We start from the raw sequence: 27,833 nt of genomic DNA, 5'->3' as shown, positions 1-27,833 counted from the left end.
TTTAATCGTAGTATTTTTGTCATTTTAATGTATGGCTAACTCTCAGTATAAACGCCAATGGCTGAAGGGATGGTGTAAACCCAGCTAGGGTCCATGCAGGTAGCAAAAAGTAATGTAAGCCCCCATGGGCCTTAGTATGGTGATCTACCTTCAGTTGTTGGTGATCTATAGCCTAGTTTTATATTGTGTTGTCCCTTATGGTTAAAATGTTTTAGACTCTATTACTAGTTTTATCTGTAGATGTGATATTCTAGTTGTTTTACTGCCCTTCGTTGGCAGGTTTTTATAATATACATATATTTCACTTCAATATCAAATGTTCTCGTCACGATATGGCTGAAATATTGCCGATGTGACGTTACATATTAACTCACTCACTCACTCACTATACATCGATTGAGATTTCACTTCTTAAAATGATTAGGTAACTATCCTAACAATTGATCGTTTGCTTGAAAGGCATGGATTTCGAGTACTCGGGTCCGAGTCGAGTCTTATCCCTCGAGTACTCGAGTCCAAAAAAATGGACTCGTTGAAGCCCTACTATCAAGAGGCTATCGCTAATTGTCTCACCTGCCATTTTTAAAGAATTCGCGGCAGTCTCCGCCTTGATTACATAGTCGGTTGTACACTCCGTTCCCATCTTCAGCGATGTGAGTTCTGTGTATAACGAGATTACTCGTGGTTTTCCGCTCCCTAAATAATGTTCTCGTAAAATTTTCAGTGCTCTTCTTCCATCATCCTTAGCATCCCTCATTACGAGGGCTAAGCTTCTATCGTCCAGGCATTGCACCAACTCAGCAAAAGCATCAGCATTTTTGCTAGCAGAGGGGCTCTCTGACGACTCTTCGGTCGGTAATATCACGTCGTATAGTTTCGTGATTTCGTAGACAAAACCAGTTCGTAGACGCGGCGAATTCGTAACCAAAACCGGTTCGTAGACGGTGATTTCGTAGACGTGTATAAATAATTGAATATATAGTATATATTAAGTTTGATTTTTACTTAGATGTTACTTAGAATGTTTATAACGAAGTTGTTATGCTTTGTTTTCAGTGATACGAAACTAAGGGCAGCTAAACACTCAAGGAAATTGTGAATGAAAACTAAGGGCAGCTGAGGACACAAGAAAATGTGATTGAAGAGTGAACGAATATTTTCCCGTATCTTGTCTTGACTTGTTTTACATGTATTTGTATATATAGGGTTTGTGTTGTATTTTTTATTTTCAGTGATACGGAAATATTGTTACTGTGTGACTGTGTGTGTAATAAAGATGAAGCGTCGTAAAATGTAAAAAGACAGACAGCATTGTTATGGAAGAGTGATAATGTAATATATTTAACAACAATTTTCACAACAGCACGTATCACAGTAGTAACACAGTATCACAGTCACTCAGTGACCATTGGCCCATTTAGTTTTGACACCTCCCTCAGCAGCTGGGACACGGTAAGAGTTGTTGCCTGGAAATCGTCCCATAATCTAAAAAATTTATCCGCCTTGACACGCTGGCCAGCAAGCTGCCTTCTGTCCAGCTGACCGTCTGTGACAAGTCGAAGCCTCTCCAGGTCGCCGCCTCAAAGTCCGCGACCATTTTTTCAACAGCTGCGTTGTCCATTAGGTCGTTCACCGCGTTGAAGACCTTCTTGAGGTTTATATACCATAAGTGTGTGTACAGGTAAACTTTGTCGGCGGATTAGACAAAATTAGTCTACTCATCATAATTGCCGACTGGTTTCATTGTTGTGGGAGGATTAACAGGTTTCACTGAGTTGTTGTGAATGTTAATTAGGAAGTGGTGAGTTGTTTTGATTGCAAAATACTCTGTGTGGGAGATGTAAGTGTTTTCTTAAGAAGTGTTTTCTGCTACTTCTCTGCTGGTCTGCGTAGTTGAACGTTGAATGACGATACTTACCTAATACATTTCTTTTAATTTTACACAACTGAATTTAATATATTAGCGGCCTATGATTTGTCGGAATTTGTGACATGGACCACTGTGAAGCATATTTTGTTATTTTATTATTTAAAGGTCACATGCAACGTAAAACACAACTTTGCAGATTCTGATACCTTTCGGTATATGGACTTACCGAAACAAAGCGTCAAAAATGTAAATTCAACTTATAAAGTTGAAAAATAACGCGATGAAAAAAAACGCGCGAAATCGGAGTTCAAACGTTTCATGACATGTTATGATGTCTGATGATTGCACAATGTTATACACAAAAAATGAGCATGTATTTACAAAACCCAACTTTCTATATATACACACACAATGAGCCGTGAAGGAGGCATCTGCTAATGAACCAGCCGTTACACTTGAGTGCACACCCACCCGCTCTGACTGGTTTCGCTATCCCGGCTGCTTCGTTTCGAGGGAGGTAAACCCAAGTACAAAATATTGCACTTTTGATTTGCGATTATACGCTTATAATTTTGTTTATTTGTTTTTTCATAATCAGCAATGCATATTATATGTCATGAAGAAGTGATAATTGTGTTTTAATTATGTTTGATTTTTCGGTTGCATGTGACCTTTAAGGATATTTTCACCGCCGATCATACTTCCCTGATATATTTTATTTATTTCACAAAATGCAAACACTTTTCGTCGATTTTCTTCATTGAGGATGAAATTTTCCCATTTTAATCACGTCTACGAATTCACCGCTCAATCCGTCTACGAATCCACCGGATTTCCACGTCTACGAACCGGTTTTGGTTACGAATTCACCTACAGCCATGTTGAACTGAGCATGGGAAACACATGTACAGGTACTTCCGGAAGATACAAGGGAGTTAAGTATTTTACATACCGCTAAAAACAAATGAGTACAGTGACTGATGCGTACGTACAATATCCACAAAGCAATATAACTACAGTTTACTCCAACAAATGTAGTCCGCCACCACGGTCTCTGAACGGGAGCGAAATAGCTGCAACCCAGATTCGGTATGTATAAAAACGTTATGTTGTTGGGGATTTAAAAGGACTGAGTTATATTTTTAAGAATTATACCAATGTTTCGAATTATCTGGCACTATCATCATGTATAATCGTACTCTTTAGTGACGGTATCGAATTTGTGTCATATAGGATTATTAAGGCCCAGTCACTATTCTTGATCCTGAAACGGTGAATGACGGAAAGGCAAAACGGAACCATTCGTGTATATTTATTGATGATAGTATACTCTGAAGATTTGTTTAGTATCGTACCAAGTATGAACTAGTTTATGTTATTGATGTCTAAATATATTACACAACATGGAGGGATCCTTATTATCATAAGGAAATATATGCGTGAATGTTATAATTTCCGGGTTTCGAAAATGTTCATTTGGTCGAGATGGACTAGTCGATTTGATTAAATCTTTTTTAATCAAGCACCCCTCTGTGGTGTTTAGGGCTTGACACCCCTTTATGATAAAGTAGAAACACGTTTCCGCAAAAATTGCAGGCGCAATTGGGTGTTGATGATTTTGTAAACAGGAACTAAGTATTTGTGATAAAGTGTTGGCTCATAAGAATAGGCCTGACAATGTGAGTTTAAACAGATGTACTGTTTATTAAATGTACTGCAACTGCTGATTTTGATTACTTATACTGTAAAACGGTTACTGTTTATTGTGATATACTGTTCCACTCTGCATTATTGTTTCTCGTTGATATGCCCCAAACCAGGAGATTATTATTTGGAATCCCCGAATATGTTCTATGAATATTTGTAAGTTCTATATTTGTTTGTTTATCAAACCAGTAAACATACAAGACCTTACACAGGGGTTTGCTCTAAATAACCTGCCACTCAGATATATCTGAAAGTGTTGAAAGGGGGTTGAAACCACACCACTCTCTGATGCAACTGAATCTTAGACTGCCTACATTAATCTGATATAACTAAAATACTTTTCAAAGTGAATCACCGAATGCTAGTGAGTGAGTGGCATTTATTTGGCTTACCAGACAATAATTTTTTTCATTGTCATGTTTCCAGACCTGGAAACAAAAGAGGCCACACTTACCGGATGACCAGTGGTTTCATGTCTGATAATAAAATGTCAAAGGTTCATGTTGTTAGTGTTACGGATTTCATACAGTTGTTTTTTGTTTAACATTCATTCATGAGTGATTTAAATTTAAAGTCACATCGGTAGTATTTCAGCCAGTAAAGTATGTAGATTATCACAGATGTAAACATACAGCTAGCATGTAATCATAAAACAATTTATCATCCAAAACTGTGTTCCACAGGAGATATCGCTTGTGTGAGATCAAACGATATCTCCTAGGAGATATCGTTTTGACAGTAGATTTTGTACAATGCTCTGACAATGCTATGACGTCATGAACTTGATGACGTCACAATGCTATGACATCGCTGCACTGCAAATCTAATGGCAGTACTGTGTTCAGAGATGTACATTTTTCATTGAAAACTAATGAAGAATGATTTTGGATGATAAATAGAATCTCACCCTCGTGTCTTCTGATATCAAATATATCAACACTCGTTGATAAAAGTAAAAATATCCTCGGCAAGCCTCGGATATTTGTTACTTTATCAACTCGTGGTGATATATTTGATATCAAAAGACACTCGGGTGAGATTCTCTATTTATCATCCAAAACTGTGTTCCACAGGAGATATCGCTTGTGTGAGATCAAACGATATCTCCTAGGAGATATCATTTTGACAGTAGATTTTGTACAATGCCCTGACAATGCTATGACGTCATGTACTTGATGACGTCACAATGCTATGACATCGCTGCACTGCAAGTGTAATGGCAGTACCATGTTCAGAGATGTACATTTTTCATTGAAAATTAATGAGTGATTTTGGATGATAAATAGAATCTCACCCTCGTGTCTTCTGATATCAAATATATCAACACTCGTTGATAAAGTAAAAATATCCTCGGCAACTCGTGTTGATATAATTGATATCAGAAGACACTTGGGTGAGATTCTCTATGTATCTACAGAACCAAACAATATAAAAATGCGTTCAAAATGTTTATCGACATTGTAAACACAAAATTAAACCAAAAAGTCTACCCGCGTTTTACTGTTTGCACTCACTGACAGCAATGATGTGTCATCAGCCGGTCGTTTCGGCTGGTTCCCATAGTAACATCTGGAACTGCTCATTTGTGAGGTCATTCTCACTTTACGTCACAATATGATTAGAATGACGCCACGACTTAACAATACAATTGTGTGCGATAATTGTACGTATCAACACGCAGTGAATAGACTTGTAATTTCCGGGATTTGAATACCATTCGATCATGTTTTTCACCAATCCGATTAAAGAACACAGTGACTTTTGGTTTACAATTTTATTTAAACACTAGTTTAGTTTATGACAGTGCCATAAAGGTTGTCCTTTCTTTTACAGGCTGAAACCTGACGAACCATTTAAATATTTGTAGACCACGGTACAACTGTGTCAAGGGTTTCCGGAGAGTAGAATTGTCTCGAGTAGTACGTGGAATGGAAGTAGTCTATCAGAGGGGGCAGGGGGACATTGGGGGGAGTGCTAGGAACAGCGGAAATGGGGGGCACAACCAGCGCTCACGTTTACAGTTATTTGGTCAAGCCAAGAAGAAGATTGATTACATCTTCAAAGAGATTGGACAATTTCTTCAAGAGACAGACACGTTTGTTGATGGTGAGTGAGTAACAAACAATCTTTATGAAAATCAATACTCTAATGAATATGATTTATTAAGTTTTAAAATATACATGTTATTCTTACTTACGTCAAGACCAGTATGTCTATGTAATATTGGCGTCAAGGTCCATTTGACATAATTAAGGATGAAACGATATCTGAAACTCGAAGGCAGGGCGTTACTAAGCTCTTGATGTGATCATGATGATACGCGAGAGGTGGACCTAATTAGTGTTTCAAAATACACTTTTCTAAAATATGTAATGAAAGAATTACCCTTTATCTAAATGATGAAAGATTTGTCCAACAAATCAGATGTTTGAAGTGATGCTGGCATCTCTGTTATTTTTTGTGAATGACTGGGGATTTGAATACATGACACGTTTTATGGATAACAACTTCTTTTCTATTTTTACACGACGTTTCAGAGCCTTTTTGAACTAATCCAATCTAATTGGCTTCGTAATTGTATTGTTATCTTTGTACATTCTCCCTCCTTGCATTGTGTTTCATGTTTCTATCTATATATATATTCACTCTCTTACTGACTCGGCATTCATCTGATGAAGGAGCAAGAATTAGCTCTGAAACGTCGGGCAAAGAATAAAAAAGAAGTTGTTATCCATAAAACGTGTCATGTATTCATGTTCATCCAACTTCCAAATGCCTTTCAAAAACTTTACTGGGCATTGTTTAGAGGGCTAAAATAGTCTCATCTGAAATGGCAGGTTTTTAATTGATTTGTCATTGTCTTTTTAAAGTTTTGGAATGGAAAAACACGTTTCATGATGTATAATCTTCTGTATTGTCGCTTTTCTTGTAGTAACTTAGTAACAGTGTTACTTTCAATTGACAGTTACTGTACACCTTGTATGCCTAGTAGTGTAGTACACAGTCTATTAATTTTACATCTAATTTTGATCTACCTTCATCTACTTGACACTGGAAAATGGTTTACGTGAAGCATGGTTTAAACTTGATATACTGAGTACATAACATCTTCAGAGATCGGAACCACTTTTCAAGAGATTCTGCCAGCAGATGTTAGTGCAAAGGTCAAGGGCTATAAGGAGAAAGTTCAAGACATCCGAGAAGTCATTCAGAGGAAAGGCATGAAGGTTGTATTTTTTGGAAGGTGAGTGTTGTTCCCTCTGAAGTACTGTGTATCCAATGAAGCACCTGTGTTAATAGTTTTAAAGTGATTTGTTGTGTCTCAGGGAAGTTGTTGTTTTCTATTCTTCTTTTAATAAATTTAACAGTTAGGGGCTGCTGTAGCCTAGTGGTTCAAGCCTTTGCTCGTCACGCTGAAGACCCAGGTTCGATTCCCATGATGAGTACAATATGTGAAGCCCATTTCTGGCGTCCCCTGCCGTGATAGTGCTGTAATATTGCTAAAAGTGGCATAAACTAAACTCACTCACCCACTCATATAGCAGTTAAAACAAGACTGTGATTATTTTCTTGAGATAAGACGACATAAGGATTGAATTGAGTGAATATTGTTTATATTGTCCGTTATAATTGACAAACAACTACATTAAATCAATGTGTAAATTGGGACAGATCAAAGGAGAAAACTCCTTAATTCAGAGTCAACATGGTTCATAATAATAATAATAGTCCAGTTCTATTGCGCGTTTATCCATGCACATTGCATGTTCAAAGCGCTGACATATTACCCCTGGTCAACGAGTACAGAACACTCCCTGTGGAGAATACAACCGGTCGCCTGTCAGGCGCTCAAGGTTCAAATTCAGACTACCATCGTATCATACCAGGTATCCAATTGTACTGCTGTGTGGACAGAGGCAAGTTTGAACAAACTCACTTGCCTAAGGTGAGACCACATGCGTCACATGTGCTTCGTTGTGGGGCATGACTGAAGTCCTAGAAACTTTCAGGAGTCAAGCTGCCAAACACAGTCACCCATCCAAGGACTGTCCGCGACCAACGTTGCTTAACTTCAACTGATTGTGACCTGAGCTCTACGCACAGGACCACACACCGCCACCGGTGTGCCATCATGTGCCATCACCGACTTTTGGTTTGTCGAGAAACAAACCCCAACTTTCATCTTTCAGTCATATTATTTTTATCATGTCGTGTGTATGGACTTATATTTCTGAGCTGATTTAGGGCTTCAGACCTCTCTCACTTGCCCCGGCCACTTCGTCAGTGGTGATGTTAAGCTAACATAGTGTAGTGGCTAAGGGTGAAAATAGATACTTGACGGACTAAAGCATGAAACTTTGCACAGTGCTGGGGATTATCATGATAAAACATATTTTTTGTAGGGGTGCCCGATTTTTTGGGCCTATTTTCTAAATAATCCAAGATGGCCACGAAAAATCAAAGCGTGCTGAAGTCCACCGAGACTATAAAACCGACTATAAAACACATGAACCGACTATTAAAAAAATCTTCATTTGTTGCAATATGTGAGATATATTTCTAATACTTTCAAGAAATCTAACAAACAACATTTATGTTACATGTGTTATATTTGGGATTACACTTTCTTTGTAAAGTACAGATTCTAGTACTTTTTTTTTAAGTTGAGTCCCATCCGGGATTCGAACCCACACCCTCAGAGTCAGGCACCTAATCGCCAGCACACAAAGTCAGACGCCTAGACTGCTCAGCCACCGCGGCTTCTACAAAAATGGAAGTCGAATAACTGATAGTCCAGACTACGGAATTTGTGTACCCCTCTGATAAGTGTTAATTGGCACGGCTCCCACGGCCGAAAAGCTATGAAATACACAATGCCAGTTTAGAAAGTGGTCAAATGTAACATGTGTTATATTTGGGATTACACTTTCTTTGTAAAGTACATTTATGTTTAGTAGTAAAAGATATAATTTATCTTCAAAATAATGTAAACGCTACAGTGTTGATCAGTCACGTGACATCATGTTGTCAAACATCGATCTCTGTGCTTCTTAAGTCCCGCTTAACAGTTCCCATTGCAGTTACAGAGCGATGTGTAAAGAAGATGAAAAATATACAAATGCACTTCTTTGAACACAGAGGTTGAGACTTGCAGTCACCTTTGCTAAGTTCTCGAGAACTTCGTGAAGCTTCTGGCAGTGTCATCCACACCAGTTTCCGTCTGGAAAGTAGTTGAGTTGAGTTGAGTTGAGTTGAGTTAGGCTTTATGTCACATCGGCATTATTCCAGCCATATAGTGACGAGAATAAGTCTGAATTAATAAACATTGTAAGTACGGAGTGAAAATGAATTTTATTTCAAAAACATATATTCATTACATTGTCGTTTAAAACAGAAAAGGTCATAGCACTAAATTTAAAGGTAGGCAATTTGTTAGTCATATTACACAGTTACAATTTATGATACAGATCAACTTCCCTTCCTATCAGATGAGCGCTCACGCGGAAGAAAAGACCTATCAGATTTGTTGCATCATAATGTGAGTCCCTTGCAGATGATAAGTCCACGCAGTCAAGCAGAATATGCTTGATGGTGCCTCATCGCAAGAGGCACACATGGGGGGTCCATCCCCATCCGTTTTCAGCAGATAGTCATGAGTAAACCGACTGTGGCCAATACGACATCGTTGTAAAATTATTCACTCAGTTGTCAAACATTTATGTAATTATGTACAGAAATAAAGAAGTTGTGACTATTTTATCAAGCACGATTGGTCTTCTATGTTAGCAAAATGTTGCATAGGGTAGCCATGTTTGCACGTGCACTATGGATTTAGCTGTAGTGGGATTTAATAGGACTTTTAGTATGTTAGGTAGGAAGGTATGTGGAACATATATGCCAAGTTTCATTTCTTCATCATTTTTCCGACCTTTGTGCTTATTTGACTGGCCTACAATGGCTGGATACAATCCTGCTCGTATTTTGGTTAGGAAATAACCTTCAATTGGTTTTCCGACAATCCTTGATTAATATACTTCATGCTGATTAGGTTCACATGTTTGGATAAATAAAAGTACTTAAATGAAATGGTACTCTTTTGAATAACAATGACCACTCGGAGGTTTGTAGAGGTGTTTGTTCCTGATAGTATATGAATACGACAACGTGTATGTTTATTGTTATCACTACAGTGTATTTTGAACCCATCCAGAAGTCACATTTTTTGCAGGGCATATCCAAGAAAGACTTCGATAATAAGTGTAGAGCTTCGTATAACAACGAAGCAATAAGGGCTGAAACTGAAAATTTGCAATTTGGTGGCATGTTTAGAAGTCAATGAAAACTCAATAAATGTCCCAACAATTGCAATAATTTGATTTTTTACACCGAAAGATCAAGTAAGTGAAATTTTATAATTTCATAAAATCACATTTAAGTGATCACATATTTCCATGCTTTAAAAGAGTTATCGCCCTTGCTACTCACATTTCAAGAAAATATCATAACTCAACCTGACAGCACCTAAAAAATCGCGATATTCTACAGAATACCAAGACTATCAAACACCATTTACAGATTATGTAACAGGGCATCTTTAAACACGTATGATTAAAAATCTAAAAAGATAATTTTCTTTTCCTTGTCAGTCTGGAGGAAGGTGAAGGCTGTGGCTCATCTTCATCTTCACTCTCATCAGCGTCGTTGGAAGACAATTCCTGAGATGTTTCATCAGATGATAGTTCATGATCTTCTTCATCCTCCTCTGCAAAGTATACTGTGTTAGAATTGCAGCAGCTACTGTGGCAATATCCACATAGACGCGAACATTTCAATCCTGCCTTTCTGCACCCACACATACGTTCACACCCTGCTTTACAATTGAATTTGATCATGTTGATTAATGTCTCTGGTGCAAATGCAACCATATCCTTTGTGGATAATTGATTATGGAACGCTTTGACAATTGTTTTGTGAACAACATGACAGCTTTTTTCTTTCACTGTCTGTACAAGGCTGATGTAGTGTCACAACCAGTCATGGCATGGAGAAAGAGTAACTCAGAAATTAAGCTCTCTGGCAACGTTTGCCGTAACAACGAAATGTTGATCAACAGTCTTTCCGCTCCCAGTTTTAAGGAAGTACAATCTTTCTGAAGCACACAAATGGGTGAGGAGCATCAGAAAATCAGCATCAGTCCCAGTGACAATGGCTTTGTGCCCATTATCAGCACAATCAATACCTGTTTGTTTAATGACAAGGACAGCATCTGCTCTGGCTTCTATCACTGGGATATTGAGCCCATGAAATTGTTGTGTCAGAGCCTTTATAAAATGTGACTTGTTTTTACCATTGGACAGGAATGTATCATGTTTGATTGCCAGTGGTGTTTCAGAATTGAAAACAATATCAGTGCTTAGATATCTGGATGCTCTCCGACTCTGTTCAACACCTTTTGTTGACACAGAGTCGCCATACCCATCAAACACAATGATACAATTGTTTCCAGAGTGTCTATTGCTTATGTCAGATAAGCATCATAAACACTATTGTATGTTCAGCTTTGGAGCCATATCACTTCTTTTCTCAGCAAGTATCCACCATCAGCTATGTACACAGCATCTGGAGGAACTTCCTTCTCATGTGGAAGGCTTTGTTTGCCTTACAAAGTATCAATGACAGAGTACATGACAGATATTTCTGTTTTTCGCATTCAGTACTCATCTAATAGTGATAGAGGACACGGAGAAAGTTAACATTTGAAACAGGATAAAAAGTCATTATCTGTTTTCATGAGGCACAGGATGCAATGAAAAAGCTGCATGATATTGACAGGTATAACCTCATTCTGTATTTTGATTGAGTTGTTCATGGCAGATAGGGGGAGTACTCTGCTTTTTCTTGGACTATGCAGATCTCCAAAGCTTTTGCAAACTATATTCTTCATAGCAGAATCTCAAAATGCACGTGCAGAATCGCAAGTAATGTCTTCTTTCCCTACAATTCCACTACTCAAGGAGAGCAGTTCCTGTCCTTGTTCAAATGGAGAATGAGTTGACAGCCATTTAATCAGCTCGTTAACATCACTGGCGTCCCTCTCAATTCTAGGTGCTCATGAACACCACAAAATCTCGTCCCACAGAATTCCTCGAAGTACTGGATCATTTCAGTACAACCAGGCATTGCCAAGACCCATTGCGCCAACACACTGTCAGTCCTTGTCCACGAGTGAGACCACTGGATGTCTTCATCGCCCGCATGAGAACCTGTCCAATTGTCATGTCTGTCCGGATGCCAGCCCACATCTGGTCACTTCGCCTAACAGTAAAACCACCAAATCTGGTAGAAGCTTCAAATTCATCCTTGGGCATACTATCCCCTGTTGTGACATCTGTTGAACATACTTTTGGCATACGCAATATGTCCTGCAGCATGAAAATATGGTATCATCTTGCAGGCAGCATCAAGATGAAGATCCCAGTCTCCGATCCTTTCACCTCAAATGAACTGGTGTATCAAAGAAACTTGCTCAAAATATTGACACCACAACTTGCCAGTTCTGCTTTGAGACGATTCAAATTCCATAACTGCAGTCAGTTTTTCGACAAGATTTGTGACATTGGCAATTGCTGGAAGTTCACCAGGGATCATATGGTTGGTTGGAACATCCTTATACAAAGTCTCCAGACAAGCTTTACTTGTTTCAGCCAGGCTGACCTTCTGCAAGGCAATAATAGCTATTGCTAACTGTGTCAAAGTATGAGCCCTCAATGCTCTTGCATAAGCCTGACCTGTCAACATTTTTTCGGTAGAGTGTGGGGCATAGATGAGTGACCATAGCTCTTTCAATCCATTGCCATCATTATATAACCAACCGAACCCATGAAAGACATAAGGAGATGGAAAGCACCAACTCTGACAACAACTGAAGCTAGTACTTTTGTTCTGGTGGGAAGCTACAATATCAACAGCTTTCTCATAAAGAGGTTGGACAGATGTCACAAAACATGTTTTCTGTACATGTTTCCTGCCTTTATCGGCAGAATATGACAGGACAGAATATATGCATCTGGATTTCATGCCTGCAAGTTGAATGGGATCTCTTTGGATACTTCATAATTGTCAACCCTTCTGGCATACTCCATGTATCCACTCCAGGAGGGAGCGTCCTCCAATTTCAACCATACTCCACTCATCCAAAGCGTCTCCAAAAGAATATGCACAGAGCTAGAAGAGGTCAGCTTTCTGACATTGGAAATGTCATCAACTGTCAATCCAAGCAAACCTTTCTTGCTCTGAAATGAAGAAGTCAAAATATCAGTTGACTTGGACCTGACATTGTCTGCTGAAACAGCCTCGTTACGCTTAATAACATCAGATATATCAGAACTACCTGGTGTGACACACATGATTCCACCCATACTATGAAATGTGCCATATCCATCAAGTGTGCGAACATTAAAATCTGCATTGTCAAAGACAAATTGCATGAAGGCATTTTCACCAATCTCATGATCTGCAGACAGACAGACAGACAGACAGACAGATTTATTTCTGTAGTTCTAGGCCAAAGGCCCATAATACAAAATGCAGAAACATTGGTACATCGCATTATACATGTTTGAGTGTATTAGATACCATATATATAATGGATAAGACATTATGATATCAGATTTCCTTTTTACCTACTTTATGTGACAAGGGAGATGTCCAAGACAAATTATTATGATTATGTTGTTGCATTATGTTGAGTTACACATTTTAATATCAGATTTACTTATTACTTTCTTTATATGACAGAGGAAACGTACAAGGCAATTTAATGTATTTATGTTGGTACAAAAACTTACCATAATGAAATTCTCAAGACAATAGTTAATATGGATTAGCCTGACAAAATTATCAAGACTGCAGTAACAGGTGTACAGGAAAGAAGGCATTCTTGTCAAAAATTTAAATGTCATGTCTCTCATATGTCAACATATTGATACAAGTGCAGGCAAAGAGGTAACATCGTGTTGTAAATGCTTAACTATTGGTACTGTGAATAAAATAAATAAAACATTTTAATATTAGATTTACTTGTTGCTTTTTTTCTATGACAGAAGAAACGTATGAGGCAAGTTAATGTGTTTATGTTATTACAAGAAGTTAGCATTCTAAAATTTTCAAGACTGGTTAAAAGTGTATATGTCTAATATCTTCATATCTCTCATATATTAAGATATTGATACAGAAATGCAAGTACAATGGTAACATCATATTGTACATGGTATTAGTACTGTGACTATAATGAGTTACAGATTGTAATATCAGGTTTGCTTCTTACTTTCTTTACATGACGGAGGAACCCTCCAAGACAAGATAAAGTGTGTGTGTTGTTACAAGAGATAATCCCAATAAAGGCATCAAAACTGCGATTAGCAAGTGTACATGAAGGAAGCCATTCTTGTCTAATATCTTCATATCTCTCACATATTAAGAGAACATGGAATTCATCCTCCACTAAATGTAAGCCTTTAACACAACAATAAGTACGAATCCTGTCAGCATAATTGATGTTTTTGTGCCTACCTAACTCAACCGCTAAGCTGAAATTATTACACCTAAATTGGGAAATGACATGCTTGTAATAATATGGGATATCTACGCTTAAGTATCTTTCTACATTCAGCAATGACTTAAATTTACTATATACATTACACTTTGATGAATTGGATATTAAAGAATGCCAGTCTTGACATAGACTGTCATACAACCTTTGTTTGAAAGTAAACATAAATAAATTTACATTACCTACATCTTGGGATAACCACACAATACCAACACCAAACTGATACAGAATGTTTTTAACAGATGTGGCCCAAGTATTTCTACCAGCTTTATCCAATAACATAAGCATTTGATAACACTGATATGGCAACCTGTGAGTATTTAACTGAAGCAATCTACACCAATATTTGACACATCTAGACATGTACTGATATTGTAGGGGAACTCTGCCACATTCACCCAGCACCATAACATTGCTGGTATATTTACTAACTTTCAAAAACCTTTTATAGAAGTATATTTGTAAACTTTCTATCTGTCTACAGTATGATGTGCCCCAGATCTCTGCTCCATAAGAAAGGATAGGACAAATAGCTGCATCAAAAATTTTGAATATATCTAAACTTGAAATTGCTCCAAATTTATTTTGATAGTTATACAAAGACATACAAGCTTTTTGTGCTTGAGCAGAAAGACAGCACTGAGCCTTAGTCCATGAGAGAGACGGTGTAAACACAACACCTAGGTATCTATATACATTTACTACTTCTATTTTCCTGCCCTTAAAAAAACATTTCTCATAGTGGCGTAGAGGACCACCTTTACGAAAAACCATAATTCTTGTTTTACTCAAGTTTATACTCATGCCTGTATCATTACAAAATTGCTCGAGCACATTTATCTTCATCTGCAACTGTACAGCTGTGTCAGATAAACACGACACATCATCTGCAAACAGGAGGGCTGCAACACTGGGGAATTCATTTGTAATAAAGATACCATTACCACCATTGCAATCAAACATTTGAGATAACTGATTTATAAAGATTACAAAAAGCAACGAACTCAAGATACAACCCTGACGGGTACCGATATTACACATGAAATGCCTGGATAGGCCCTGATCTGTCCTAACACAAGCAGATAGAGTAGAATACATAGAGACAATTAGATTAAGAAATTTCCCTTTGATTCCCATGTTGATTAGACTTTTTAAGTAATACTTCATGGTCAACACTATCAAAGGCTTTTTTAAAGTCTACAAATATACAGTACACTCTACCACCCTTTTTTGATAAATACTTTTGTATCATCGCTTGTAAACAGAATATCTCGTCCACCGTTGAGTAGTTTGGCCGAAAACCGGCCTGGGTTTCAGACAAGACAGAGTTTATATCACACCAGCGTTGAAGTCTACTTTTAAGAATAGCACAAAGCACTTTACAGAATGAGTCAATAAGAGATATTCCTCTATAGTTATCCGTCACATGGATACTATTAGATTTGTGAATGAGACAGATTATACTAGTGCCCCACTGTTTGAGGAATGTTCCATTGTTCAAGAAAGAGTTGAATATTCTTGTTAGGAGAGGTGTTAAGTAATTTTTAGTTGCTTTAAGTAATTCACTTTGCAATCCATCTGGTCCGGGTGACTTATTTAGTTTAAGATTTTTTAGCCCCAAGAGTACTTCCTCCTCTGAGAAGGCATTCTCTTCCCACAGAGGTTACTCCTGTCATATCTTCCTACGTAACCTCTGTTCTAATACGGCAATATTTCCCGGTTCTCGTAAGATCCCCTAGCGGCAAAAGATCGCAACACGAATTATCTCCCTTCTTTCTATCCAATCAGAACACCTGTTACATCGACTTAGATTCAACTTGACTAACATAAGCAAATGTGGGGCCACAAATATCCCCCATCTGCCGGGGACTTGTGTTGATGTTACACACAAGACGTTTAATGGCTAGCTTGTCCGTTGTCAACGAGGGCGAGGGAGACGCCACTGATCCGCCATAACATGACTGAGTTCTGTCTAGAAGAAACGTTTGCGCATCGGGCAGGGGAAGAAGTTTAGTTTTCTCGAAGCATACGGAAATTACCGAGGCCTTGCGAATGATCACTTTTGAAACAACGTTGCTGATTGCACAACTAAATCTGATTGTCTCCAATCACAAGTCTTGAACGCTCACACCATGAAAGGGCCGTATTAGAACAGAGGTTACGTAGGAAGATATGACAGGAGTAACCTCTGTGGGAAGAGAATGCTGAGAAGGGTCTGTTTATACAACTGTCAGAGACCACTTCTGTGTTTTGGTCAACAAAATATAATGTTGAATAATCAAGAGTAGCATTTTGCATGAAGAGCAGGTGCTCCAAGTGGTCACACCAATCATCATGACTAATGTTTGTAGATAGTGAGTTGGGTTTTTTCCCTTCTGAGAATTTTCCAAAAGGATCTGGGATTATTTCTCGAATTAACCAGTTACATTTTTTGTTGATTAAAGCATTCTTGTCTATTTACTTCTGTAGAGAGATTTAAACTCTTTACGTAGCTGTTTATAAATATCAAAACTATTTCCCAAAGTTCTATGCAGCCTCAGTGCTGCATATTTTCTTCCTTTAGCACACTCTAAGTCTTTGTTCCGCCACGTTGGTTGCAAATCTCCAGCTGGGTTAATTAAAGATTGGTTAGGTTTATGAATTTTCCTCAAGTCACAGGCTGCAGTCTGGTACATGTTTATTGATATTGAGACACAGTTCATTACATTTTCTTCTGATTGTCTATATAACTGATCATAATCAGAGAGAAAGACATCCTGAAACTTATTTAAACATGGCTGCACAGAGTTGCTGTTCCACACATATTTTATCCATGGATTACATTATTTTGCATAGATTTCTTGTTGCTACAATTATTTCGGTGGCTTGGACATTGAACATTACCAAGATTTTCCACTGTCAAGGTGAAAGCAAGAGGAAAATGACAAGAGTCATCTCTATCAAGTATCCCACCGTAACATGAATTTGGCGTTCTCCTGTTTTCGGCAATTGTACTTCTCGTGTGATTTCGCCCGAACGCGCGCGAGGTCAGGGGTCAGTATGCAAATTTCCTGAAAGGGGGTCACGTCTACTCGCTCCGTGAAAAAAGTTTTCAAAAATGGAAATCAGGAAGGTAAGAATAACCAAAAAAGAGCAGTACCTAAATCATAACATGAATTTTCTTAATACTTTATTTTACCTCATTATAAAGCTGTGTAAATATAGTAAATGAGCCGACTATCAATCTTCGTTTGCATCGTCTGCTAGCCGATGATGTTTGTCAACATTATATCACGTGAATTGTGACGTAAGATACCGCTCTTTTAAAAAACTACGGAAACATTTTCGGGCCATCCTTATCCAATTTCTCCGTAACGTTAAACAATTTCTGATAGGTGTTTCTTGTATCCTTTCAGACAAATACAACTGTGCGCTGTCCGTATAGGTCCAATTACACCAGAGATGATCTAGATAATGCTTACAGACTAGTGGTAGAAGAAAATGTGTCCGCACAGAGAGCAGCAGCCAGGTGGGGGGTTCCGGTTTCTACCCTTAAGGATCGTTTGTTGGGCAATACCAGCGTAGATACTGTCAAGTCGGGTCCCATGCCTCTGTTCTCCTCACAAGAAGAATCCTTTTCAGCGAGCCATATCAGAGTTATGGGGAGATTGGCTATGGTTATCTGCCAGGAGACCATTAATCTTGCAAGCGATTACGCTGTCAATCAAGGACACAGAGACAGAGATCATCCTTTAAGTCTTCGATGGATGTACAGTTTCTTAGATAGATGGCCGGAACTTAAAGTACAGAAACCGAGGAAACTTGAAGCAGCGAGGGCGAGATCAGCCACCAAAGAAAACATCAGTCGGTATTTCACAGTTCTCTCCAACGTCATGCAAAAGTACAACTTTCAAGGTTCACCCCAGGCAATTTTTAATATCGATGAAAAGAGACTATCAACTGATGTAACACCACTTTAAATCGTCGCCGGGATACATTGCAAACCACAGACCGTGACATCTGGGAAATCACAAACGGTAACAATGATTGCCGCTGTTAACGCAGCTGGTGGCAGCGTTCCCCTTACTTTGTATTTCCTGGACATCGATGATGAGATGAGCTGTTATCAGGAGCTACACCCGGTACTGGAGGCACAGTTTCAGAGACAGGGTGGTCTAATACGGAAGTATTCAGCACGCATTATATGGCGCACCTGGTCCGACACTTGCCATCACGCAGTGCCGACTCTCCCGTTCTCATCCTCTATGACGGACACAAGAGTCATGTTTCCCTTGGATTGATAGAATGGGCATGGGAAAATCACATCGTCCTATTTGTTCTTCCCCCTCATACAAGCCACCTCCTACAGCCACTGGACATCGGATGTTACGGGCCTTTCGAGACGACATGGATACGATCATGTCATTCATTCTTAAGAGTGAACTCTGGAAAAGCTATCGGAAAGCATGATATATGCAGCATAGGAAGTCATGTTTTCAACTCAACGTTAACTCCTGTTAACATTTTGTCATCTCTTTCACGAAATCAGGAATCTTCCCCCTCAACCCCAAAGTGATTGATGACTTGGCTGTAATGCCGGCCCGATCTTTCTCTAGACGGACACCCGCGGTTTCAAGTTCAACAGGTACGCTCGTACAGGACACCAATGACAGACTGGATACTGCAGGCACATTCTTGGAATGTCGGGGTGGAGAAGTTTTGAGAAATGTTCAAACATACAAGCCAAGGAACACCATCAGTAAAATCGTTGGCGTGAAAGTCATCACAGATCAGGCAGTTGTTGACAGGATAGCCGAGCACAAGAAACAGCATCCAGAGAAACGGAAGGCCGATAAGGAAGTCAGCAAGGGGAAGAAGAAGTCAAGTGACTAGAAGACACGAATTTGTCTGGATGAATTATATCCACATTGGAACACCATAGATATTCTGTGTATAATGTTATCGCCGAAAACTGGTGACGTAGTGCTCAAGTTGCCAAATATAGAACGTTACGGTCATGGCAGCCTTGCTCAACCGACGAAGCCAAGAGAATCATAAAAAAAGTAAGAGGAAACACCTTGGCTAACGTACAATGTACTTTATCTTGAATGTAAAATATTTTTATTACGATAGCATGGTTACATATGTTCCGCGAATCGCTGTTACGTCGCCGAATGCAGGTGAAACTGGTATATTTTAAAGTCTGTGAAATATTGAAATAAATCAGAAGATGCTAAGATATAATCAACGACGATTGTACCATTATATGTAGAACATGTAAAGTTACCATCAGCATCTTCGAATAATCTACCATTAAGTGAGTGAATTCCAAAAGTACAACAAAGATTTGCTAGTTTGATACCATAAGAGTTATAACACTTATCTCTACTTTTTCTATAAATATTAAATACATCCTCTGGATAGTCAACACAGTCATCCTGGATGTGAGTAAGATTATCATTTGGGATAAAATCAAGAAAGTCGCTCATTCTGGCATTAAAATCGCCTGCGAGAATTATATAGGTATCATGATAGCTGTCTTCAAGATATTGACCAAGGCGAGTAATCCCATCTGTCTCCATTGTATCATAAATAGGTGAGTTTTGAGGAGATACATATAAAAACATCAGAATTAGATCTTTCCCAATAGTGCTATATGAGGTTTTCAGGTGTAGAACTACACAGTCCTGGAAATCACCAAAGATACGAGTCACATTGCCATGTTGCACAAGACCATCTTTAATAAACACAGTCACACCGCCACTGTATGGCTGTAGGTGAATTCGTAGACCAGACTGGTTCGTAGACGTGGAAATCCAGTGGATTCGTAGACGGATTGAGCGGTGGATTCGTAGACGTTATTAAAATGGGAAAAGTTCATCCTCAATGATGAAGAAAATCGACGAAAAGTGTTTGCATTTTGTGAAATAAATAAAATATATCAGGTAAGTATGATCGGCGGTGAAAATATCCTTAAATAATAAAATAATAAAATATGCTTCACTGTGGTCCATGTCCGACAAATTCCGACAAATCATAGGCCCGCTAATATATTAAATTCAGTTGTGTAAAATTAAAAGATATGTATTAGGTAAGTATCGTCATTCAACGTTTAACTACACAGACCAGCAGAGAAGTAGCAGAAAGTTTTCTTAAGAAAACACTTACATCTCCCACACAGAGTATTTCGCAATCAAAACAACTCACCACTTCCTAATTAACATTCACAACAACTCAGTGAAAACTGTTAATCCACATTCACAACAACTCAGTGAAACCTGTTAATCCTCCCACAACAATGAAAACAGTCGGCAAATTATGATGAGTAGACTAATTTTGTCTAATCCGCTGACAAAGTTTACCTGTACACACACTTATGGTATATAAACCCCAAGAAGGTAGGAAGAAATCTTTCTGCATCAACCAAAGCTGGCACAAGCGCTTATACCAGCTGTCCGGGCGACGTTGCCTACCTGTTTATAGGCTGCTTCCCCTCCTCTTCCGAGAAGCTGACCTGCTGCCCCTGCAGATTCGACTGGTCACAGACGGTCAGCCGGACAGAAGGCAGCATGCTGGCCAGCGTGCCAAGTCGGATAAATGTTTTAGATTATGGGACGATTTCCAAGCAACAACTCTTACCGTGTCCAAACTAAATGGGCCAGTGGTCACTGAGTGACTGTGATACTGTGATACTGTGTTACTACTGTGATACGTGCTGTTGTGAAAGTTGTTGTTGATCATAAATATATTACATTATCACTCTTCCATAACAATGTTGTCTGTCTTTTTACATTTTACGACGCTTCATCTTAATTACACACACAGTCACACAGTAACCCTAAATATACAAATAAGACCTTTCCAATAAGTTCTTATCTCCCCCTGCTTTATTATACCCCCTTGAGAACTCTTTCACAAGAAGAGATAGAACGGCTCTTGACGTTCACTTCCGGAGATGTTTTTTTGAAAATGAAAAATCGATTTATCAGGAGCATTAGTAGCATCTTGCCTTATAGTTGTTGTCTTTTTATGTTCTATCCACTTGTGTTTTGTGAATGTCATATCTTGTGATTTAACAGGACTCAATTTACGTTTTCGTGGCTGGTTCCATTTGCATTCCTGTGAAGTAGATGCATGTAAGCCCTCAATTTTCTTTTGTGATATGTCAACCAAAGCATACAGGACAGCAGCGACATGGTTGCAAGATTCTCCTTCACTGAAACAGATAAATTGTTCACTGAATGTCAAATTGAAAATGTAAAAAAAAAACCCTAATTCCATATCAAATGAGGTAAAACAATACACTGTAGGCATACGCTTTACTTGGATACGGTCCCGCACACATAAATGGAACACATCTGTATTACATATGCCGACAGCGAACGCTCAAACGTTATTTGGTTATACATTCAAAGTTGAATCAAGTCCAGAACATTCATCACAATCGTATATACACAAGTATAGTTTGTTTTCAGTAAATGGAATTCATACTTTAGATCTGCCAGATAATATGATTATCGGTAATTTATTAGATCTACTTACCCGGCAGTGCAGTTGCAACCAGCAGCATGTACCCGGCCTGTAACCTTTGACAAGGACACCCACACATCATAATCTGGTTTCTGTTTCATATTCTGAGTTGGTATGGAAGGAATCACTTTGGCATTGACATAACAATGAGAACAGTCCGGGGATATGTGGTGATATCGGACTGAATGAACGTTCTATCTTCATAGTACACTTTAGCTTTCAACTGGCGTTAGCGTTGTTTGGGTCAGTGTCTAGTGTCCGCTGCTTGCTCAAAACCAAATAATTATACAGATCTCCGGGGGCGCGTTGTTCAGCAAAAGTTTGCAAGCTTCACTGCGCTACGCTGCCTGCTTTCCCGTGCAACGGACTGCTGTGTGAGCGCTTCATTCAATATGGCGTCGTCCAATATAAACACATCACCGATACTAGCCACACTTTTGGCACACGAAGCTGCAGAAGATATTCCATGCAATGATTTTGAATTGCATGCTCAACATTAAAAACTTGTCCCTATTGGTCACAGAAGAGCAGACAAGTTTTCTCTGTTACCTTGCAGAATGACATGCCGTGACGCCATTTTGAATGTCGCTCGCCTACGCAGGAAGCACCTCTCTCAGTCGCTGCACGCCGAAGCGCTGCGATGCATGCAGAGAGGCGTTGTTCAGCCAATAGAATCGCAGCGCTGCACAGCGTATCGGCTAAACAACGCCCCCCCCGGAAGTGTCCTTGATAAAGGGAGATAACACATGGAAGGGGAGATAAGAACTTATTGGAAAGGACATGTAAAACAAGTCTAGACAAGATACGGGAAAATATTCATTCACTCTTCAATCACATTTTCTTGTGTCCTTAGCTACCCTTAGTTTTGTATCACTGAAAACAAAACATAACAACTTCGTTATACACATTCTAAGTAAAAATCAAACTTAATATATACTATTATTCAATTATTAATACACGTCTACGAAATCACCGTCTACGAAACAGTCTGGGTTACGAATTCACCGCGTCTACGAACTGGTTCAGTTTACGAAATCACCGTATCCCCACTGTATCGGCCGGATTTATGCTGTTTAGGACGAACACTGTTGTAAGTATCGTAGCCACATAGGTAATCGGAAAAGTCTTTTGCGTCACGAACGAAAGATTCACATAATCCGATAATCTCAAATCGTTCACATAGTTGCTTGAGATCAGAATAACTCGAACTTACATGTTTATATAGTCCTTCGACGTTCCAGCTGAGAATGTTGCAATTGTACAGGCCCTGGCCGGAACATCACATGTTTTCATTGAGACTAAGGCTTAGAGTGCTCTCCCTTGGCTGTGATGTAAACAAACTTGTTGGATCAGCTGATCGAGGATGCGGATTGTCCTGTTTGGAGAGGTCACTCACACATACAACTTTGTCATTATTACGGTCATACATGTATGTTTTCCCATCAACTAGTAGTTTGTTTTGGCGTATCCTTGGTGTTTTCCCCTGCAGAATGTTCATAGGAAATAGCCTCATTATATGATGAACACACTCCCAAGGCTAACTAGCCGAGAGCCGCGGTGCATAGGATTAGGACCGCATCGGCTAAAGGCTAACGTATCATCCAGAAGGTGCTTAGATCCAATTTGTCGGTGAATATACAGGCCTAAACCAAGTTGTATCATAGAAAGAAATTATATTTCTCTTGTTGCTGAGAGTATTTGGTGACAAATAACATATGCCTTTCATTGCTTTGTAGCAACGTCACCCTTTTTATCTTTGTAATCCTTTCGACCAAAACACGGAGTATTAGACACATTCATCATGTGATTATGAAAAGCATCATCAGCAGGAGTGTAATGGTCAGTATCACAAAGCATTGACCTGATGTCCTCCCGTATCTGCAGCTGTTTTCACTATGCTCAACCATTCTTCTTCAGGGTTCCCCAACTTCTGAGAATACCATGCATCTTGTGGCCTGTATTTCTAATGCAAAATAACGGTTTCCTTCCACGAATGCCAGAAATGATAACACCATCACCAAGGTGATCTAGCAATTTTGATCTCAGGATTTTTTTCACTACATTCAATCTCACCATCAGCATGAAATTCTCTCAGTTGGTCACGAGATCCTCTGTTTAATACTGACATTCATCATTTTGTTCCAGAAATTCAAACAAATCATCAAAAGCTCTGCTAAGTTTTTCATCTGCAGGTCTACCCTTCCCTTTGATAGAACGTGGTCTGTTAAAGAATTTCTTATAACATGTATGGTGATACAATCAAATCAAATTGGTCCATCGAACTAGAAACTTTGTAAAACTGTAACTGCATTTGCTTCAGTGAATGGCCTCCAGAGGCCTTCTCAAATCACTTGGCAGAGAAAGGTTTGTGGCAAGATATGTATTCCATGCATTCCAACCAAGTAAGCTACACAGAATGGAAGCTGTTCAACTTAATTGCTAAATGTTCGTGTTAAAATATTCGCTGACAAAAAGTCAAACACTTGATAAAAGCTATGCATCTTAGGACCCCTTAAGTGGAAGATGATACTTGATGAGCAATTATGGAAGAAAAGAGCAAGTGGTAGTTAACCGCCTCAGGGAATTGTTTAAGCCATTCGTGGATTTTTGCGAAATAATTGTTGGTGATGTATCAGTGCTTTTATAATTGTTGCAATTTTCAGTGGAAATGAAATTATAAGTATAGATATTATATTAAAACGTTCAGATAATGTTCAGCTTGCCATGAATGTATTAAAATCGTTTACTTATCAGTAACTTTGATGAATATTATTGTGATAAGACTCATGCATACTGGTTATTACAAAGCGAGTGGATGGGGTTGGGGGCAACACAGTTTTCTGACTGGTATGCAGATCAATGAAATTTCGCGTCTTGCCAGTTTCAGTTTAAAGTTTACATGAAATGTTTTTATTCATATGTCTTCCAACTATTTGGTACCATTGGATAGATAAATTATAGGGCAATCAATCATTCATGTCTGCATAAGACCAATTAAACTTCACATGAAAAGGTTTCAGGCCAAAATTCAGACCCAGGGTCACAATTTCCTAGAAATCTAATTTTAGAACAAAACGGGATGTGCACGTGAGGCAAATACTTATTTTCTACTTTTTAAAGTACGTACACTACAGTCCATTATATCTGTCAAATTGGATGAGATTATATTTACAAATAAAGATTTTATGAGCATTTCTGTTTATAAAATAGGATTTTCTTAGAACAAAGATTATTGTAGGGTAAGCATTTTTGCACGTGCACTGTGGATTTAGCTCAAGTGGGATTTTAGGGGACTTTTTGTATGTTATGCAGGAAGGTCCATAAAATATATATGCCAAGTTTCGTTTCTTCATCATTGTTTTTCGACCTTGGCCCAAAAATGGCTAATTTGACTGGCCTATGGGTGAAGTCGCGCAAACAGTGGAAACCGTGGACGGTTTTCGTTTGCATCAAATCAACTAAATCAAACAATATCTCGAAAACGAGCGGGATACACGAATCGGATTGCACAAAAAATACTACAGTGTCGTCAATGCTATTGATAACGTGGACACAGTGCTGGTAGCCGCCGGCATAGGGCTCGGTGGGTCCGGGGTCGACTTATTGCCCATGATCAACGCGACCGCGATCTTGCTTGGCATAGAAATAGCAGCGGGAGCCTCGGGATTGGCGGGAATTGCGCTAAAATGTGTTTCACGTCAATTGAAAAGAAAAGCATTAAAACACAACACTATTCGCGGTCTGGCTGAATGAAATTGAATACGACTGAGGATCATATCTCGATAGCGATCTCCGATAGTAAGATATCCTCCACCCCTATGGATATGTAACAACTTGACTGGTGCTGGTTTCATGTTCAAACATAAAGTTTGAATTGGTTTTTGTCTGCAGAAGTTCAAATGGAAAGAGCACCGTCATCAACGCCATGTTGCGAGACAAGATTATGCCGAGCGGGATTTGCCACACCACTCACTGCTTCATCCAGGTGGAAGGTCGGGACTCCACAGGAGCCTTTCTTCTCACTGAGGGGTCCGACCAACCCAAGAACATCAAGGTAACACATTTTACAATTCTCAGCATGTGGGCCGTAGGGAATACCATTGTTACATACGAGGAAGAATTGTTAACAGATGTATTCCTAAAATGTTTTTGTCACTTTGGTTTGTAAATTGCAGGCGTTTATCGATAACAAGGACAACTTGTACATGAACAGAACTGTGTTTCTACAGAATAACTTAGGTTGTATACTCCTCAGGAAATGAATGCAAGAAGGAATTGATGCAGAGTAATCTTAAGCAGCTGGAGCTTATGTTGTCACCGTATATGTAATTTGTTCTGTACAAAGACTCAGTGATTCATCCTCCTCATGACACATTACCTGTGGGGGGTTCCAGGCCGTTTCACCCAAAGTCGTTTCACCCGGGTCGTTTCATCTAGATTCCGACTAGGTCAATTCATCCCACATTAGGGGTCATTTCACCCCTAATCAAGAGTTGTTTCACCCAATTAATTGAGTTTACATGGAGAATGGTATTCATGCTTATATGTTAGTCCTAATTAGGCAATGTTTTTACAACAAACAGGTAAATGCTACTGTCCCTGTGTTGAGATAGCACATCAGACTTATATCTCATCTCATCTCATCTCATCACGCTTAAAACTTGAATGAACATTTAAATAAGTCGACATTGAGTTAGACATTACACTTGCCTTTGTGTCATGGCGACTGCATGTTTGGAGATCTGCCTGAGCTGAGATGGACTGCAGTTTGAAACTTGTCATTGCCATCAACACAGAATATGTGGCACAGGTAATACTTAGTCGTAACAACTGTTTGATAAGAATGTTGCATGCATGTTAGTAATCCAACACAGCCAATATGAACTGATATAACAAGCAGTTGTCACTGAGGTGACATAATCCCCCGCCGCAAATTATCACATCAAACTTAGAGAGTAATGAAAGTGAAGGTCGTAGGTTAAGATGAAGTTAAATGTCAACAAAAACATGACCAGTCAACCTCTCTTGATATCTTGCTCTGCTCTGTAGCCGTGTTCAAACACACAATTATATTCAATACTGACTTTGACCTAGTCATGAATGTCATGGTTTATGAAATATGCAAAAATGGTAAAAGAGAAATTGCTAATTAAAAAACATTCAAGAGAAGTCTTGAAAGTCTACAAAGAAGAAAATCCAGTGAACCGTTCTTGAGATAGCTAGCTGACAATCTTAACATACTGAAATCTTCAAAGTGTCGCTGTGACCTTGAAATATGTGCGAAGGTCATGAAGCCTGGTGTCAAATATGATGAAAATCCAGTGAACGGTTCTTGAGATATCTCGCTGACAAGCTTAACATGCAGGCTAACATGCTGAAATCTCCAAAGTGTCGTCGTGACCTTAAACATTATAGGAAGGTCACCAAAATTGACTGGACCCTGCGCCTTCCCTGTATGAATTTTAGTGTCCAACATGAAGAATATCCAGTGAACTGTTCTTGAGATATCTTGCTGACAAGAGTTAGACGTTAAAGTCCCCTTGTGACCTTGAAATGAAGGTCAAGGTCACCAAACCTGCCTGGGACCTTTCAGATGATGTGATGAACCTAGGTACCAAGAATGAAAAGAATCCAGGCAATGGTTCTTAAGATATTCCAATTTGTACAAACGGACGGACAGAGCCTAATACTATACTAGCCACATAATGAAACTGTGCGCACAGAAAATAACTTCAGAATTGGAATACAACACAGCAAAGACGAAATGATGTAGGCAGTTTATAAGCTGAAGTACTGGACCTCAAGATAATGTCAAAAGAACATGAACAATATCTGTAACATGACGTCAGAAGTTAAAAATCGAGTAGGGGGTCACGAAGTCAAAAGTCAATAACGGGTATGACCACCGTGTGCGTGGAGCACAGCAGTGCATCGACGACGCATAGATGCTATACCAATTGAGCATTGAAGGCCTGGGGAATGGTCTGGGACATGGTCACTGCTGTCTAGAACCTGTGTCTGAGATGAGTCACCCGAATCCATCTGTTCTGTCTTGGTGTCGTTACATTGGGAACGCCCAGAACGTGGGTGGTCGGCAATGTCATTACTGTTTTGATAACGCCTGACCAATGCAGA

The 27,833-nt window shown here is 39.0% G+C and overlaps 1 protein-coding gene across 1 annotated transcript in view; it reads left to right on the top strand.

Moving 5' to 3' along the window:
* Positions 1-27,833, top strand: part of LOC124280109 (mitofusin-2-like) — a 357,012-nt gene that overhangs the window by 246,488 nt on the left and 82,691 nt on the right. The window contains exons 2-4 of the mRNA XM_046716000.1: positions 5,445-5,683; positions 6,692-6,821; positions 25,590-25,752. Of these exons, the coding sequence (XP_046571956.1) occupies positions 5,506-5,683; positions 6,692-6,821; positions 25,590-25,752 (471 nt within the window). The 5' untranslated portion in view covers positions 5,445-5,505. The remainder of the gene's footprint in view (positions 1-5,444; positions 5,684-6,691; positions 6,822-25,589; positions 25,753-27,833) is intronic.

The sequence above is a fragment of the Haliotis rubra genome, unplaced genomic scaffold, assembly GCF_003918875.1.
Source record: "Haliotis rubra isolate DU_JTF1 unplaced genomic scaffold, ASM391887v1 Scf260, whole genome shotgun sequence".
NCBI lineage: Eukaryota > Metazoa > Mollusca > Gastropoda > Lepetellida > Haliotidae > Haliotis > Haliotis rubra.
This window is presented reverse-complemented; position numbering and strand designations above follow the sequence as displayed.